Raw genomic sequence first — 17,639 nt, forward strand, 5'->3', positions numbered from 1 at the left:
GCACCCGGCTCCTGGGAGCACACCGCGCAGACCGCTGCAGGAACCAGGCCCTCCTTTCCCAGTGGGTCACCTGGGTGCCTCGGGGCAGCAGAGGGCGCCGTGGAGCCCGCGCCGGGACCGCGCCCCCGTGACGTATTTCCGCGTCATCTGCCGCCAAGGTTTGCTCCCATTGGTTGTCGGCCCCCATAGGGGCGGGGCCGAGTGGGCGTGTGGAAAGCGCCGCAGCCCGGGCGGGGGCTAGGCTTCCCCTTCCCCGCCCCTCCCCCGCCTTTCAGTCCCTCTTGGGGACGGCTGCGCCGAGCTGCTGGGAGCGCGGCGACGGCGGCGGCGGCGGCACTTTCTCCGGCTGGAGCTGGAGCAGGGCTCTGGCGCGCGCGCGGCGGGGCCGCTCGAGCCCGAGGGACTGGCTGACTGAGGGAGACGGGAGGGAGTCCCGGGCTGCCAAGCCGCAAGCACAGCCCGCTCCGCGCCGGCGGGGCAACCCTTTCGGCTCCCTGCACGCCGAACCGCCGGCGAGTGGGGCGGGGGTCCCCGGAGACGGCCGCCGGCCCCTCGACGCTGACAGGACCGCGCGGGACGCGCCCCGGTAGCCAGCCCCGGGCCCGCGGCTCCGACTTGGCCCCGCGCAGCGGGCGCGGGGCAGCGCAGCGGGAGGAAGCGAGAGGGGCCGGCCTCCCCCGGAGTTGTAAGCGCCTTCCCCGGGTCCAAAATGCCCAAGAAGAAGCCGACGCCCATCCAGTTGAACCCGGCCCCCGACGGCTCCGCGGTTAACGGGACCAGCTCTGCGGAGTAAGTACGAGGTGGGCGGCGAGCGCCGGCCGGCTGGGGCGGCCCCCGCTGGGGCGCAGGAGCGCGCGCCGGGCTCCGCTCCGCTTGGTCACGTACGTCTCGGGCTGGCAGGGGGCGAGGAATTCCCGGCCGCCGAGGTATCAGTGACTAAGCACTGATTGTGCTCCTGACTCAGACCGGTTAGTGGACCCAGCGAGTCTCGATCCCCCCCGCACCCTTTCCCGACCCTTTCAGTCGTCCCTATCCAGTCGTCTTCTCCCCAGAAAATAAACCCTGGCACATTCCTCCTCCCTCGTCCCAGCTGTTTTCTAAATGCAATCCTCTGGGATTATGGCCTTTACCGGGGAGAGGAGGCAAATGTCTTGGAAAGAGTTAAGATCGCATCTGCGCCTTCGAGACCGGCTCAGGATAGGAGTGTGGACTAGGAACTGGGGAGCAGCACCGTCACCTTCGTGCCTGACACCTGTGGGGCTGGAGTGCCTTGTTGCAGGCCAGCTGTCTGGCCAGCGGGGGCGTGGACAGACTTCCCCGTGGCTTTTGCCTTGCTGAGTTTGGGGGCTTCTGGTCTTGGCTTTCCTGGGAACTGTCTTGCTCACAGGAGGGGTCTGGCTTTTTCATTCTTTCATTCAGTCAACAAACCGTCTCCTCACCAATGACTCCCTGGCTTTCCCTACTTGACCCGGAGCCCTAAGCTCCTGACCTGAGACAGGAACACCATGGAAACCACATGCGAGCTGCTCCATATTCGCAGCTTTCAGTGTTGCTCACAAACCAGCATCTTCATTAAATAACCATGAGGCTATTTCATGGGGCTTTCTGAGCTCCCACAGCTTTTTTGGATCTTAGGTAAGGCACAAGACTATCTGAGAAAGAGACACTGGCTAGCTGGAGGAATAACAGGAAAAGGTTAGGTTCTTAATCTTTTACCTGCACACTGCAGACTTTAGGAAGCTAGCTGATGAAACAAGTAGAGTAGGCCAGGACCTTCTGCCCTTTGGTAATTTCTGTGACCTCCCTTCCTCTCCCTTGATTTTAATAACCCTGGGACCTGTTGGCTGTGATTCCGTCCATCCCTATAATGATCATGAGGCCGGTGGTGGACCTGTGCTATGAGCTCAGGCAGTTTCCTCACACCTGTTCCCACAGACTTCCTTCTTTAGGACCCCTCAATATTGTAGTGCTTGTTTTGCATGATACTGACTTGTACAGGTCAGTGGCTTGCAAACATTTGTTCAGTTTCCATGTATAATATTTTCCCCTTTTAAAGTAGACTGAAAGTCCCCCAGGGTAGGGGATTCTTCATCAGTTCTTACTGTTTTCAGGACAAGTTTTGACCATAGTGGATTCTGGCTGAATGCTGTGGCCTCCTGATGATCCTTTTCCTATTTAATTTGGAGGTGGATACTGAGTGGAAGTAGCTGTTGTCATTCTGTTGTTAATTGTGGCACCACAGCTGTATTCTTTCAAAGGGGAGGAATTTTATTAAAAGAAAACAGAAGAAACTACCCCAGAGTTGGTGACAGAAAACTGGGTGGGATTGGGAGATTCTACATAGTGGTTAAGAAGTTGGGCTCTGGAGTCAAGCTAAATTTGAAGCCTGGCTCTGTTACTTGCGGTTTTATGACCTAGGACACATTTTTGTCTAAGGCTTAGGTTTAGTTTGTTTCATCTGTAAAAATAGGGCTAATAATAGAAACTACTTAGAGTAGTTGTGAAGATTGGATGAGCTAGTACATAGTAAACCTTCCAAAAATGTTGGCTGCTGGTGCCTTTGTAAATGGCCTAAATGTTGAGAAGACTACAGGAAACTGGAAGGTAATTTCCATTCATAGTGGTAGATGTGTATGTGAAGGTGCCTTTGCTTCTGGACAAACAACTCTTCCTAGCTTAGTTTTTTGTGCCTTCTGCATCTGTCTCCATGACTCACTGCTGTGTTACAATAGGAGGCATCTTTGTGTAGGCTGCCTGAACCAAACAAGGACTATTCCCCTACACTTCCTAGCGCTAATGCGAGGAAGAGCCATACACGTCTTCATCTTTCACCTCTGAGTGTTTCTCAAGCAAAGCTTCTCTTGTCTTGGGCTACCAGCAGAAAGAACTCTGTTGCTTTCATGATTTCTGTGTTAGAATGGGGCACAATTTTAAATATTATCAGACAAGGTAACTAAAGAAAAAATAATCCATTAATGGTAAAGAATTCTTGGTACCAAAATGGCAAGGTTGGTTTACCCCTGGCATCCTGGGTTTACCTCTGACATAGCACTTACTCCATTCAGAGATGGAGTTGGGTATTATGAGACGTGAGGTTTATACAAGTTCTGGGGGTCCTCAAAGAGAAATTATGTCAAAATATCTCTTTCGCAAATTTTGCAAAAATGTGATTCCTAGGATCTTAAGTGTTAAAATGAAATAAATTGGAAATAAGATAATATTCCCCTGTTTAAAATGTTTTTCTGTGGTTCCATTACAGTTAGAATAAAATCCAAACACCTTATATTGGGCTGTGAAACTCTGAATTATCTGCTTGCTGTCTCCCCCCACCGCCACCCCCACCCTCTTTAACCACATTTCCTGCTGCTCTTTTCTTCTGCCACACTGGTCCTCTTTCACTTCCTCCACCTTGGGATGGTCCTTGTACTTACTCCTGGCCCTTTGCTGCAATGAATTAACCTCCTCCTCCCCTGGCTAGGTAGGAAGCAATCTTCACCTATCTGCTTAAATGTCATTTCTTCTGATATGCTCACAGACCACCTAATCTAAAGTAGGTCCCTCTTTCTTGTGTCACCTGAACTTTCAATGAGACTTAATCATTGTCTGTAATTTTTTACTGGGGTATTTGAAACATCTGTCTCTCTTGTATACCATAAACTTTAAGCAGAGGGCTGCTTTCTTTTTCGATTCATTACTGAAATGTTATAAAACCTGGCACATAATAGACAGATGCATGAATGTTTGTTGAATGAATCAATGAGTGAATGAAATTTTGAATATTTGCACATTGTGTTTAAAAGTCTTTTTATGTATTTTATTTTCCCCTTTTCTCCCATTCCCTTCACCCCATTTCCTTTTCTTTCACTGGCACCCACTCACAGGTATTTAATATATGGCTTTATAATTCTACCTGTTTATTTGGTTATATGCGTATCCTTGGGAAGTAGATAGTATTGTGTGTTTTTGTGTTTAGGGTATTAAATGCTATTGTGCTATAAATCTGTATCAGACAGGATAAACTAGGTTGTGTTGAGGTAACAACCACAAAATCTCAGTAGTTTAACACACTTTCAGGTCAGTGGGAAGTTCTGTAGATTGGAGTCCTTCAGAGACCCAGGCTGAGAGAGGCACTGTCTCTGAAATATGCTTACTTGAGAAGGGAATCTTTTTTTTTTTTTTTTTTTTTTTTGCACCCACTTGTGACTGTTGATATTTTTTTATTTTATTTATTTATTTATTTATTTTTTTCTTTTCTTATATAAACTCTACTCGTGTGGAAGAGAAGGGAATCTTTTGAACCACTTTCAGGCTCTTAAAGTTTTTGCCCAGAAGTGACACGTGTCACTTTTGCTGCCATTTTATTGGCCAAAATAAATCATGCATGCTGACCTTCACAGGGAACAGGGACCTTACTGGAGGAGAACCAGGAGTATTTGAACAGAGGAATGATATCCCTAAATTTTGTATCAGTGTTTTTTTAACCAAATACAATGTTTTTGAGCTCTGTTCATGCTGCAATACAGTATGTGTATCTAATTCATTATTTCTCTTGGTTGCAGAGCAGTCAGTCATGTGCGTGTACTGTATTTTACTTATTTATTTCCCTAGATTTAGATATCTTTGTTGTTTCCAACCCCTTGCTGCCTCAAACAGTCTTGACCATGACTGGTCATGTCACCTTTGGATCCTTGTGAGAGCTCCTTGTGGAGTGTACTCAGAACTGGGATTGCTGGATCTTAGGGTTCCTTGCCTCTCCTTCCAAAATGTGGCACATTCTTAATCTCTTTCTTTAAAACACCTTTTTTTTTTTTTTTTAAAGAGATAGGGTCTTGCTATGTTGCCCAGGTTGGTCTTGAACTGGGCTCAGGTGATCCTCCTGTCTCAGTCTCCCTAGTTGCTGGGACTACAGGTGTGTGCCACCGTGCCTAGCTTAAAACGACACTTTTAATCCCATGAGAAACCTGAGCTCTGAGTGGAAATCCCAGTAGTGAGGCAAGGTACCTCCCAAGACCTCACTTTTTCTTGACTTTAGGCAAATCTTTTGTACTTTCTGACTCTTAGTTTCCTTATCTGTGAAATCAGATGATAATGGTTTACAAAATCTTTACCATGATGGCATAGAAGGCCCTGCCTGATCAGGTCCTTGGTTTTCTTCCCTTGTCCCCTTCACTCATGATCTTCAGCCACACTGTCCTCTTTGCTGTTGTGTAGGTTAAGCACATTCCCATCTTAGAGCCTTTGCATTTCCCATTTCCTCTGCCTGCAAGACTCTTCTTCCAAGTACCCGCTTGAGTTACTTCCTTACTTCAAACCTCTGTTCAAGTGTCCTCTCTTCACAGAGGCCTGCTTTGATCACTCTACTATAGTGTTTCCTTGTCATTTCCATATCCCTTTATTTTGCCTCATTTTTCTTTGTAGCACTGACCACTAATTGATGTTGCATAGCATATAAGTATCTTCTCCCTTCCACATACTATACAATAGGCTTCATGGTGGTTGGGGCTTTGCTTTGCCTGTTGCTCAGTGTGTAGAGCAGTGTCTGGCACTGGTAGGTACTCAGTACATATTTGTTGATTAAATGATTGAACTCCTACCTTGAAGGAGTACTGTGAAGATTAAACAAGATAACCTATATAAAATTGCTTTGAAGGCCATAAGGTACTGAATAAACTTAGGAGTTCATTGTGTGGCTTTGATGGTATCCAGGATTTTGGATTTTGAACTGTTTCTATGTAACCTTGAAACCCTCAGAATTAATTGCATTCAGATCACAGTTCTCAGCATCAGCAAGCAGTTCTTTGGCTTTGTATGGAACATACACCTGAGTGTGAAGGCCCTTGAGGAAGGGGACAGAAAGGTTGAGACAGGCTGATGTGCTTATTTTGGGTCTCTCATGGCTTTCTCTGAGATGTGCCCCATGATAACTAGGAGCTTTTGAAGTGATTTCAAACTGATTTTATAATTTTGAACTTGGAAGTTTCTGTTGAGTAGTTGATCAATAACTAATACTGGGGCTGACTTTCAGAACAGCTTCAGGTGAAAAGTAAAGCCTGCTAAAGCCTTACTTTGGGAAGAACATCTATGTGTGTGTTGCAGCAGATACAGAAATGGCAAAGAAATTCATAAGATAACTTAGCTCCTGGCAAGGAGATACTTGGAGCTCTTGTTTGAACATAAACACTTAACAGAATTCCACTTTCACTTATGTATGCACCTTTGAAAGAAAGGAAGAGCCTATTGTAGTAGAGTACAGTAGTCTTCCCTTATCTGAGGGGGATATGTTCCAAAACCCCCACTGGATGCCCAAAACTGTAAAACTATAAATAGTACCGAGCTCTATCTATACACACACATACACACTCTCTGTTTTTTTTCCTATACATACTATGATAAAGTTCAGTTTATAAATTAGGCACAGTAAGAGATTAATAGCACTAATAAAATAGGATAGTTGTAACACTATATTGTAATGTTGTGTGAATGTGATTGTTATCTCTCTTAAAATATTTTATTGTACTTAGGACAACTAAAATCATGGGAAGCAAAACCATGGATAAGGGGGACTACTGTAGTTGTTGGCCCTGCCTTCCCTATCCAGCTTGATTTTTCTTTATTCCCAGTTCACCTGCTGTGGTCCAACTTACTGATCCCTTTACTCCCCTCACCTAGCCCCCAGCATTCTGAGACTGCTTCTGTGTCTGGTTTTACTCACACAGTTCCTTTGTTTAGAACACCCTACTCCACTTTCCTGCATGATTTTATTTTTGTTTTGTATTTGTCACTATTCTTTAGCTTCTGTGAGGGCAGGGACTGTGATGATATTGTACACTGATAATTTCTCCAGCATCTAACCCAGTGCCTGGATAAATGAATGGTACCCATCTTTCAAGACCCAGCATAAAGCTCATTTCCCATGTATGTTGTCTTTTCTGAGCAACTCCATGCCATGCTCAGAGTTGTATCACTTCTTAGTTATAGCACTTCTTAATTGTTTGACCTTGGTCACGCACTTCACTTGGTCACGTCACTTCACTGAGCCTAGCTTTCCTCATTTGTAGAATAAGTATGATAATATTAAATGTGTGAAGAAAGTAGGGTGAGGGAGCATCATTCAAAATGCACATACATAAAAATACTTTATGATCACCAGAATGCTTCTGATTGGAAAGTGTTGTTAATGATGCCAGCTTTTGAGTTTTTTAATGTTGATACATTGTGTTGATTTGGATATTTCATATGCTGCCTGCCTTCCAAAATCTAGCCCAATCCTACTTCTAATCAGGCCTTGAGACCTAATTTCCTGTTTATAGCAAATATAGGGACAGAGGAACGAGGAACAAGTTAAATAACACCAGAAGGAACCAATCAGACAAATGTAGGATGGAATATTCTTTAAGACAAGTGACTTAGTCTCTTTAAAGAGTCAATGTCATGGGAAAAAGGGGGAGAGGTACTATTCTAGAATAAGTAATTAAGGAGACATTCCAATCACATGTACTGTGTGAACCTCAGTTGGATACTGGATCAAAGAATAAAACAGTTATAAAATGCATTCTTAGGACAGTTGGGAAAACTTGAATAGAATATTAATTTTTAAGATGTAATATGGTACCGATAGTATGATTAGGAGAATTTGTATTGATGTATGATGTGTGAAACTTAAATGGTTTGGGAAGAAAAACCATGATGGATAAAACAAAAAGGGCAAAATGTTCATAATTGTTTTGTTTAGTTGGTTGGTTTATGAGTTTCACTGTTTTATTCTTTCCATTTTTCCTGTATGTTTAAAAAAATTTACAATAAACTTAAAAATACTCAAAGCATAAAATTCATCCCAAGTCTTATGTCCTGTAATGGCGATTCATATTTGTTCTCTTCCATCTCTAAATCCTTTTGTACTTCTGGTCTATGTTGTATAATAAAGATCACATTAAATGAATCTCAATTTTTGATGAATCATACAAATTAGTATTTTATTACCATATAATTTTTTTATTCACTAAATCTACCTTTTCTCTTAACTTGATTAGGAAACATACCTGTTTGGACCCGTGGGTCTCAGCACTGCTGATACAATACATCATTATTGGTAGAATTGAGAAAAACAAAAGTGTTTAAGCAAACAAAAATTTTTGCTAGCTTTTCTCTCTGTGAACGGTATACAACCACCATATCTGCATGAAGTGTGGGTCAGGTAGGGTGAATCTGTCAGACACAGAGAAAACAAACCCAGAGAATACAGGCTGGGAAGAAGATGAGCTGAGCCTGAGAAGAAAGCTTAGGACCCAGTTTTGTTTCTGTCGTTTGCTTCCATAAACTGCCAAATTGGAAAATCATCCTGGTCTCTTACTGCCACTTGATTGTGTTTTTACTTCATGTCCTGCGCCTTTGTTTTGTTGCTCAAAAGCCCAAGAGAGCTGTTTAGAGGCTCACATACCTGTTTGCTAAGTTAATGCCTCCCAAGACAAATGGCGTTTTGTTTTAAAATAGCAGGTGTTCTCTGAATCCTGATGAAGGGCCAACTGCTAAAACTGCTTATCCTGCCTGATTTCTCTGTGAAAACTCTCAGGGGCATCCTGCTCTGATGTCAGCAAGGGAGTCAGTTTAAGAAGAGGTTACAGGGGGTTTGAAGAAAAAGTGGACAGGATAGAGTGACCTCTATCTCCCAACCCCTTTTCTTTGAATAATTGCCTGCTTAAGGACAACTCTTTAAAAAATTTTAATATATAAATACTTTCTAAAGAAAGAACCTACAGATGTTAAATTCTCCAGTTTCACTTCTGTTTCTTCCATTATATACATTTTTTGGTAGTTGAGATCAGTTGTTTTTCCCCCGACTAACTTGTACACATCATTTTTACTGACTGATGAGTAGAGTTTGATAGCGTCTAGCTTAGCAAATGACACTTTGTTGATTATTTTGCTGCCCAGATTTTTTTAATTTAATGATACTCTTATAAATATTTTTGAACCGATTTCTTCTGTTTTGCTTTTAGATGAATTCACCCACCAAATCAGAGGCAATGGACCATGCTACTGCTGTTGTTACATAGTATTAGAATATGTTCTAGGAAAAGATTGAACTAATTTACAATGTATATTTCTACTATTTCCTCAATCCTCAGAACTTTTTTCCCCCCAAACTTTAGTATTTTTTGATAGTTTAATAGGCAGGATAAGGGCTCCTTTAAAGGTCAGTTTACTTTCATTTAATTGTTAGCTGTATTTTTGAAATGAGATTATTCCATTAATAATTTGGTTTAAACTAATATTTATTGAATGCTTCCTGAATGTAAGGGCCTATGTTGGGAGTTGCAGGTGGATGAACTCAAAGATGAGTGAGATTATGTCTGCCTCCAGGGATCTTAAAATCTAACATGGGACAGGAGGGGAGATTGCAGGAGGACAAGAAAAAGCAGAGTCAGAAAAATGCCTCCCCCCTGCCCCCCCAAAAAAGAAAAAAAGTGCCCCAAAGTAGAGGTACAAAGAAGGCACTGTTGGAGCTTGTTCAGAGGAGGGAAGCATGCACAGCCAGGAGGGGAGATTAGGAGAGCCTTCACGGAGGAGATGACATTTGAACTGGCTCTTGAAGCATGGCTAGGGTTTCCACGGGAATGGGAGGTGTGGCAGGAAGAGGGCACAGGATGAGCACCCTCACACAAGTGGGGAAGCCTGGGATGTGTGGCAGGGCCAGCAAGTGGTTTAGTGTGACCAGGGGGTGCATCGGTGCAGCTCTCAGGAGATGAAGCTGGAGAGGTAGGTTGGGATGGTTCTGTGGTACCAGGCTGAACATTTTGAAAAGTCATATGCAGTTTTCTTCCCTTCTGTCCATTTTTAAATATTTCTAAATAGTTTTTTATATGCTTTGTGTTTTAAAAAGTTTTATAAGTTATGTGGTTACTACATAGTTCCATTGTGTTTAATGTTGTAGTAAGAACAAATATTTTTACATCTTCAAAAGCCTGCCTTTTGTATGGGTTAGCCTGTTTTTCATTAGTATTTAGACATCATCTCTCCACAACTAGCAGGAGTATGTGGCTTCATTTTCTTCTAGTATTTTCTCTCCCTTATATAGTTAATTCTTTGTCCCATTTGGAATAAATTAATGTATTTGGTATGAGGTATAGATCTAAGTTAATTTTTCTCCACAATGAGTTCTGTTATCTTACTGGAGTTTATTAAATATGATTTATTTATATCCATCTGTTGTATTTTCAGGTTTATATTTACTCGGGCTTGGCAGTATTTTGATCGTTGCTAAATTTTCTTTTTAACCCACTCTTATGTAGTTTTTATAGTCATATATATATTTTTTAATTTGGTAGGGTTAAAGAAAACTAAGAATTTTTATGGGGTGTCTTTGTATTTATTAATGTCTTCTCTTTTTCTCCTGTTATGGTATTATAGTTTCTTCTCAATAATCATCTTTGTCCTAAGCTAATATTTCAAATGCTTCATATTTTGATGGTATTGTGATTGAACATTTTTTAGTTCGTGTTTTTCATCTTGACCATAGTTTGATTTGTATGAATTGCATATATCCTGCTTCTTTGTTAAATTCACTTATTTGTTAAATTCTAGTAATTTTTTTATTGAATATATATGCTTTTCTAGGTTTACTAGGGTCATCTGCAAAACAGTATTTTTATTTTAACAGGTTAGATATTTTATAAGGGTCTTGCATTGCTCTCAGTAGCAGTTCTTGTGTCACAGGGGAACGCTGTTAAAGTATAACAAGGCCTTTCTGGGACAGGGACTGTTCTCTCCAGGGAGCCATGAAATAGGAAGCAGCTGCCCAGCTTTATAGACGCAGCGCCTGTTAGAGTTGGATGAGACCGCACAGATCCTCTAGCCCTGTGCCTTCATCTGAGAGATGAGGAAACCAGATCCAGAAAGGAAAAGGAAATTGCGAGAGTTCACACTCCTGGAGTGGAAGGAGCTGGTTGAGCTTTTATCTTGACTTATCTTCTTATGGTGTATGTGTTACAGTATGCTTTTATTTGGGATACTTGTTTGAAAATATTCCAGGTTTACTCAACACTGGATTTTGGCAACTTTACTCGATATCCAAAAAAAAAAAAAAAAAAAAAAATTCAAGTAATAACCTGAAGCTCTGGAAAAGGTATACCCCTTTATATCATCACTCTCCTAGTCCGTTGAGGGAAAACAGAATAAGGAAATGGGGGAAGGAAAGGGTATTTTAGTCCTTAATCCTTAGTAGGAGGGCCTATTTTTAAGCTTCATAATGTCAGTTTTAAAAACAGTGGTTTTCAAAATAACCACAGACAAAAGTCCCCTTGAAATGAATACCTTTCTGGAATTGACCTATTTTGAGTTTAACTGTTACCAAGAAGGGTTCATAATCTTGAATGCACTTAAGTGCATTTACTTTTTGGGCCATTTGAGTTGAGTGAATCATCTACATGGGTTCCAGATTCAGGCTAATTCTTGAAATTTGGGGAGTTGTAGGGAGAAGAGATGACTGATTAGCCAACCATTATTTTAACAGGTTTGCCTGGATCTGGTTAATTATAATGTTTCCCTCTCTACTGAGTTATAAATTGCATATCCAGGTTAGTTTTAAAACAGAGCAGACCCTCAACACATTTGAGCATCCAGAGTCAAAATTATTTGCCCTCTTTGCTTTCATACCACCCTTCAGTAAACAGTCCTTCAAGAATGTCCTTCTCTCAGGAGTTAACAAGAATTGTTAGAAGTTAACAAGAATTCCAAGGTAACTACAGACCTTTTGTTGTAATGGCTTATTCAAATCCAGATTGAAATTCTACCAAAATGTCAACATGTATTTCAAGTCCTCTTTATCTTGGAGCCTGTAGAATGATGGGGAAACAGGAAGAAGAGAGCTGTTTAACATTTCAATAATTATTAAAAATAGAAAACTTATCCTGCTTCTCATGTACTCATTTGTGTCCACTGATAAAACTTGCTTATTGGAATCAAGGAAGGGTTCCATTTCTCTAAAGAAAAGACCACTGGAACATCTGGCCTAGGCTTTTTTTATCAAGGTAGTAACAGGATTTTGCATGTCGATTTTTTTTTTTTTTTTTAAATAAGAGACAGGGTCATACCCTGTAGCCCAGGCTGGAGTGCAGTGGTGCAGTAATAGCTCACTGCAACCTCGATGGACCTGGGCCCAGCTGATCCTCCCACTTCAGCCTCCCAAGTAGCTGGGACTATAGGCACACACCACCATGCCCAGCTAGTTTTAAAAATTGTTTTTGTAGAGATGGGGTCTTGCTATGTTGCCCTGGCTGGCCTTGAACTCCTGGCCTCAAGCAATCCTCTGCCCACCTCAGCCCCCCAAAGTGTTGGGATTACAGGCATGAGCCAGTGCGCCCTGCCTGGCCCTTAACACATTAGTTTAGCTAGAGAGTGCAACACTTTTATTATTTTACTGGAACATTCCTTCTAAAGCATAGTCGCTTTGCCTTGTTTTATTTTGGTAACTAAACTCATGCTGGGTTAGCCATAAATGTAGCTTGCTGCGTTTCTATTTCTGAGTGTTCTAAATTGCTGAATAATTAAAAAAAAAAAAAGATAGTCCTAAAGCATTTCCAAATAAAAAAGAAGCTATAATGCATTAATTAGGGGAAGTCAAGGGGAGAGTTAGTGAGGAAAGTACCATAAACCACCAACAGGTGTTTGGTTGCATTGAATAAAGATTTAGCTTGGTATGCAATTACAGAGAAGAGTTTATAAATTCCTGAATGATGGTGAGAGGTGGAGGGGGGACACAGGGTAAGCGGAAATCAGTGGTTCCGGAGGCACAGAGGACTTGGGTTACTGGAGGCTTGCCCCCGGCAGAGGACCTGGACCAATTCCTGAGCAAGTTTCTTTTTTGATAGACAAGGCTGCATTGTAGGACCACAGCTGTTCATCTGCAGTGTAAGAATGGTTCCTAATGCAGGAAGGAGTAGTAGGATGACATCAGAAGACGTGAAACTTTTATCGCTAAAGGACATTATAACTGGAAAAATAGCTATCATTTACTGAAGGCCTATCTTGTCTCTTTACGTTTACTATCTTCAATTTGCACCAAAATTCTGTAAGAAAAGCCGTAGTATTCTATTGTACAAATAAAATGATGTTCAGAGAGGTTAAGTAATTTCACAAGGTTGCACGGCTAGTAGGTGGTGGAGCTAAGTTTAAAACCCAGGTCTGTCCTACTTCGATACCCATGCTTTTTCAACACAGCCCTCGCAAGACTGTAAAATGCTAGAGGTTTTTGTAGAGCCGTACTTTCCAAAACTGTAGCCACTAGCCACATGTGACTATTTAATTAAAATTAAGTAAAGTTCTTAAGTCGCACTAACCAAATATCAACGGCTCAATGGCCACATATAGCTAGTGGCTACTATATTGGACAGCACAGGTTAGAACATTTCCATTATTGCAGAAAGTTCTATTAGTGCTCGTCTAGAGGTCAGTCTTGCCTTTTAATTATTTTTTTTTTTTTGGTTTTATTTTGCAAAGGAGAAAACGAGGCACAAATAAAGGAGGTAACTTGTTCTACATCATGTATCTAGTTAATCCAGACCTTTGGACTGGTTGCCTGGTGGGCTTTCCCATGCCCCACGCTCTCCCTGAAAAAATTAACAGAATGGAAATGTGCAAAATGGGAGGACTCCCCTTCTCTCTCAGCGTTGCCTGGCTTTTAAACCAGATTCTTTCTCCCAAAGCACAACCCTGTGTTTTCCCAAGTTCAAAGGGCATGTCCGGATTAGTTTCCCCTACGGAAATGAAAGATGTTTGTTGGAAAGGAATTCCATGCTTAATGTATGAAATAGCACTTGGATTCCTTCTGGTTCTTTCTCTGCCTTCCTACCAAGCACTTTGTAATTGAACTTGCAGCTGCTAACCATTTGTCTCCAAGTAAGACCAACTTCAAAACAGTTCAGATGACAGAGGTATGTATACTTTGAATACAAGCAACTGCCTGATACTTGCTGTTGATTCAAATGGCATTTGTGATAGGGGTCAAATAGATTTAGATTATGACCAAAATTACAACAATAGAGTTCTAACTTGTGTGTTAAGATTGAGATGTATTATTGTTCCTTAAACTGATATTCACTACATATCAGGCATTGAGTTGCAAGATGGACTAAAAGGACTTTTGCTGAAAATTGAAAAAGGTGCAGATGTTATGGACAAGTTGAATGAATTTGAAATTCTTGTCTGAATTGTATTTGCCATCCTCGTAGCTACCTATTTAGTCTTGAAATTCAGTAAAAGCCTCAGTTTGAATCATACCTCTGAAGTAAAGTGAAGAATCATGTGCAAATGTCCTATTAGTAGATGCTATTAAAGATATTTAAATGATATACACCAGTGTCTAAATGACAGTCCAAAGTGTGTTGTGTATGTGTGTGTTTGAGGAATGGGCATGTGGTAGAAAAAAGGAGGCATTGTACTAGGGTAATATTTTAGGAAGCCTAAATGTGATGTTTGATTTCAGCATAACTAACAGACTTAAGGTTTAGAAAGTTGTCTTTCAGAAACTGAGAAATTAACATTTTGGTTTCTTCTTAAAGAAATGTGAAAGCCATGAGCATGAGCTATGCTGAGAGATTAAAAATGGAGAAATTGAAATGATGGCAGAGTGTCCAGGAAAGTGCCTGTCTTCCCTGAGAATGCAAAGGCAGGGGTGGAAAGGACTTTAGGGGTGGTGGGGAGAGCTGGTGGAAGCGGTCTCTGGAAACTCTGACAGCTGGTCTTTAACTGTCTGACATCATGTGGTGGGAGCAGAGCATCCAGAGCACGCCCTGTATTGTTTTGTAGCATGGGATCTAATTTCTAGAAAGTTGAGAATAGGCCCCTGAGGGTTTTGGAGTCACAGGCCCACATGCAGGATGGGCTGAGAAGGTGGCTGTTCACCTCTCAGAGTGGTGCTTGTTTGGGCGCCCTCAGTGCAGTGAGAAGTCCAGTTTCCCAATCAGATTTTACAAGCGATCCTCCTGCCTCAGCCTTCCAAGTAGCTAGGACTACAGGCATGTACCACAATGCCTGGTTAATTTTTCTATTTTTAGTAGAGATGGGGTCTCACTCTTGCTCAGGCTGGTCTTGAACTTCTGAGCTCAAGCAGTCCTCCCACCTTGGCCTCCCAGAGTGCTAGGAATACAGGCGTGAGCCACTGCGCCTGGTCTCCCAATCAGATTTTGAATGAGAATTTCTACTTGCCCAAGTGTTACATTTGAATCCAGAGACTAACCCTTCTTCCAGAGGGATCTGAAAGTCTCCAGGCTTCAGAATGTTCAGGCTACAGTGCCTTGTGTAGGGTAAAAGAGCTTCTTTCTTGGTGCAGCTGTTACCTCGCCACATGACTGCTCTGTGCCTTAGGTTTTTCTCTGCAAACCTGGGGGTGATGGTAATGGCCTACTACCCCTCAGCATTTATGTATGAGTTCCACATGATCCTATGGGTCACCCTTCAGCACACTTTCAAGCTCTAAGTAGATATTAGGAAGATTACGCTTTATTGTTGAAAGGAATTTTAGCAATCTTCTGTTACAATCTTTTTGTTGGAGAAAGAATCCAGGACTATAAAGAAGTGTTAAGAGAAGTTGGCCATGTCACACAGTAGGTTCTGTTTTGAACATTGTGACTTTTAAGTAGCATAGCCTGAAGGCTGTCTGGTACAGTGTAAAAGGCTTTGGAGCCCGCAGACTTGAGTTAGAATCCTGACCCTGGTTCTTTCTGTCTATGTGATCTTGTGCAAGTTCTTTCACATTCTTGAGTCTGTTTCCATATCTGTAAATTGGGCATGACACTCACCCAGCAGAAAGGATTCATAGACACTGTGTGTGTAAACTGCTTTTTGTGATTAACAGGACTAATGGTAATGGCCAGGATTAGATCCCCAGCCCAGGGTGCCTTATTCTCTATCAGGTGAGAAGGAGAGAAAATTCTCGCCTTCTAACCGTGGAGCTCTTCAGCTGTTTTTTATCCTCACAGACTTAGAGCACCGGGCATACTTGCAATTTTTTAGGATGTGCAGGAAGCAAAAGAATTATTTTCAGTGAAACAGGAGTCTGCAAAAGGTGCCTAGGAAACAACTGCCACACAGTACATCCCAATATAGACTCCTCCCAGCTTCTTTAGGACAGCCATCTGCCCTGACAGGCACCGCCCAGGAAGCTCAGCTTTCTTCTCAAAGAGTTAATGAGAATTTCCTGGGATTTGCGTGCGCGTGTGTGCCTGCACGCGTGTATGGCTGGGGTCAGGAGGGGTGCCGTTCAGGAGGGATAGTCACTTGCCTTTGGTGGCATAACTGGAAGGTGACACTCCCTTCCTGTAGCAGAAGCCACATGTTTGGGATCAGCTCACGGTTCATGCAGACCAAGTGGGCTTTGGCCTCTGCTCATACCGTGTCTTTTACTGGGGACTCCCTTCTCCGTCTCCAGTGTATGTATGTTGAAATCCTAATCTTATGTCAGTGCTCCACTTGCAGGTCACCTCTTCTGTGAATCCGTCACAGACCTCTCCTCAACCCCACTCCAGGCAGCGGTCATCTGCTTCACCCTCCAGGGCACTCTGTACATGTCCCATCATACTCTAGATGTTCGTGTGGCTCTGTCCAGTCAGACTGGACCTGGGGGAGCCTGGGACTGGATCTTATGCATCCTTATCTCCAGTGCATAGCGTGTTCTTGGCATCTGGTTTGGTAAGGTTTTTTTTTTTTTTGAGACAGAGTCTCACTTTGTTGTCCAGGCTAGAGTGAGTGCCGTGGCGTCAGCCTAGCTCACAGCAACCTCAAACTCCTGGGCTCCAGTGATACTTCTGCCTCAGCCTCCTGAGTAGCTGGGACTACAGGCATGTGCCACTATGCCCGGCTAATTTTTTTTTTTTGAGACAGAGTCTCGCTTTGTTGCCCAGGCTAGAGTGAGTGCCGTGGCGTCAGCCTAGCTCACAGCAACCTCAAACTCCTGGGCTCAAGCAATCCTCCTGCCTCAGCCTCCCACATAGCTGGGACTACAGGCATGTGCCACCATGCCCGGCTAATTTTTTATATATATATCAGTTGGCCAATTAATTTCTTTCTATTTATAGTAGAGACGGGGTCTCGCTCTTGCTCAGGCTGGTTTTGAACTCCTGACCTTGAGCAATCCGCCCGCCTCGGCCTCCCAAGAGCTAGGATTACAGGCGTGAGCCACAGCGCCCGGCCTGGTTTGGTAAGGTTTTATCAAATGACCAAACAAGCCTTGATGTGCAAGTAAAGACAGAAGGTAGAAGACACTCCTCTCCAAAGGGCAAGGCTCTGCAAATCCCTGTAAAATCTGACTTTGATTTTATCAGTGGTTGATTATTTTCAGTTTATAATCTTGGCACAGAGTGTCACAGTGGTGATAATCATAGCATTTGTTCTGGGAGGCTCTGTATACTCTTCTTGTTTGTATATCCTTTTATTTCCTCACTTAAGCTCATGAGGCATGTGTGTTATCTTGATAAACAGATTCTGGTTAAAGGACCTGTGCAAGTCACACAGGCAGCTCAAAGTGCCCTGTAGTCCTTTGTACTGAGTTTTCAACCAATAGTCCCTTCCTAGCCCTGAGGGAGAAACATTTGGGAAGCATATACTGGTGGTGACATCTTCCCTATTCTGTCATGTTCCCTCAGCCC

At 42.6% G+C, this 17,639-nt stretch overlaps 1 protein-coding gene across 1 annotated transcript in view; it reads left to right on the forward strand.

Moving 5' to 3' along the window:
- Positions 1-239: 239 nt before the first annotated feature.
- The window catches only part of MAP2K1 (mitogen-activated protein kinase kinase 1), an 81,127-nt gene continuing 63,727 nt past the window's right edge, over positions 240-17,639 (forward strand). Inside the window, exon 1 of the mRNA XM_012758608.2 lies at positions 240-789. Coding sequence (XP_012614062.1) covers positions 710-789 — 80 coding nt within the window. The 5' untranslated portion in view covers positions 240-709. The remainder of the gene's footprint in view (positions 790-17,639) is intronic.

Source organism: Microcebus murinus, chromosome 6 (genome assembly GCF_040939455.1).
Source record: "Microcebus murinus isolate Inina chromosome 6, M.murinus_Inina_mat1.0, whole genome shotgun sequence".
NCBI lineage: Eukaryota > Metazoa > Chordata > Mammalia > Primates > Cheirogaleidae > Microcebus > Microcebus murinus.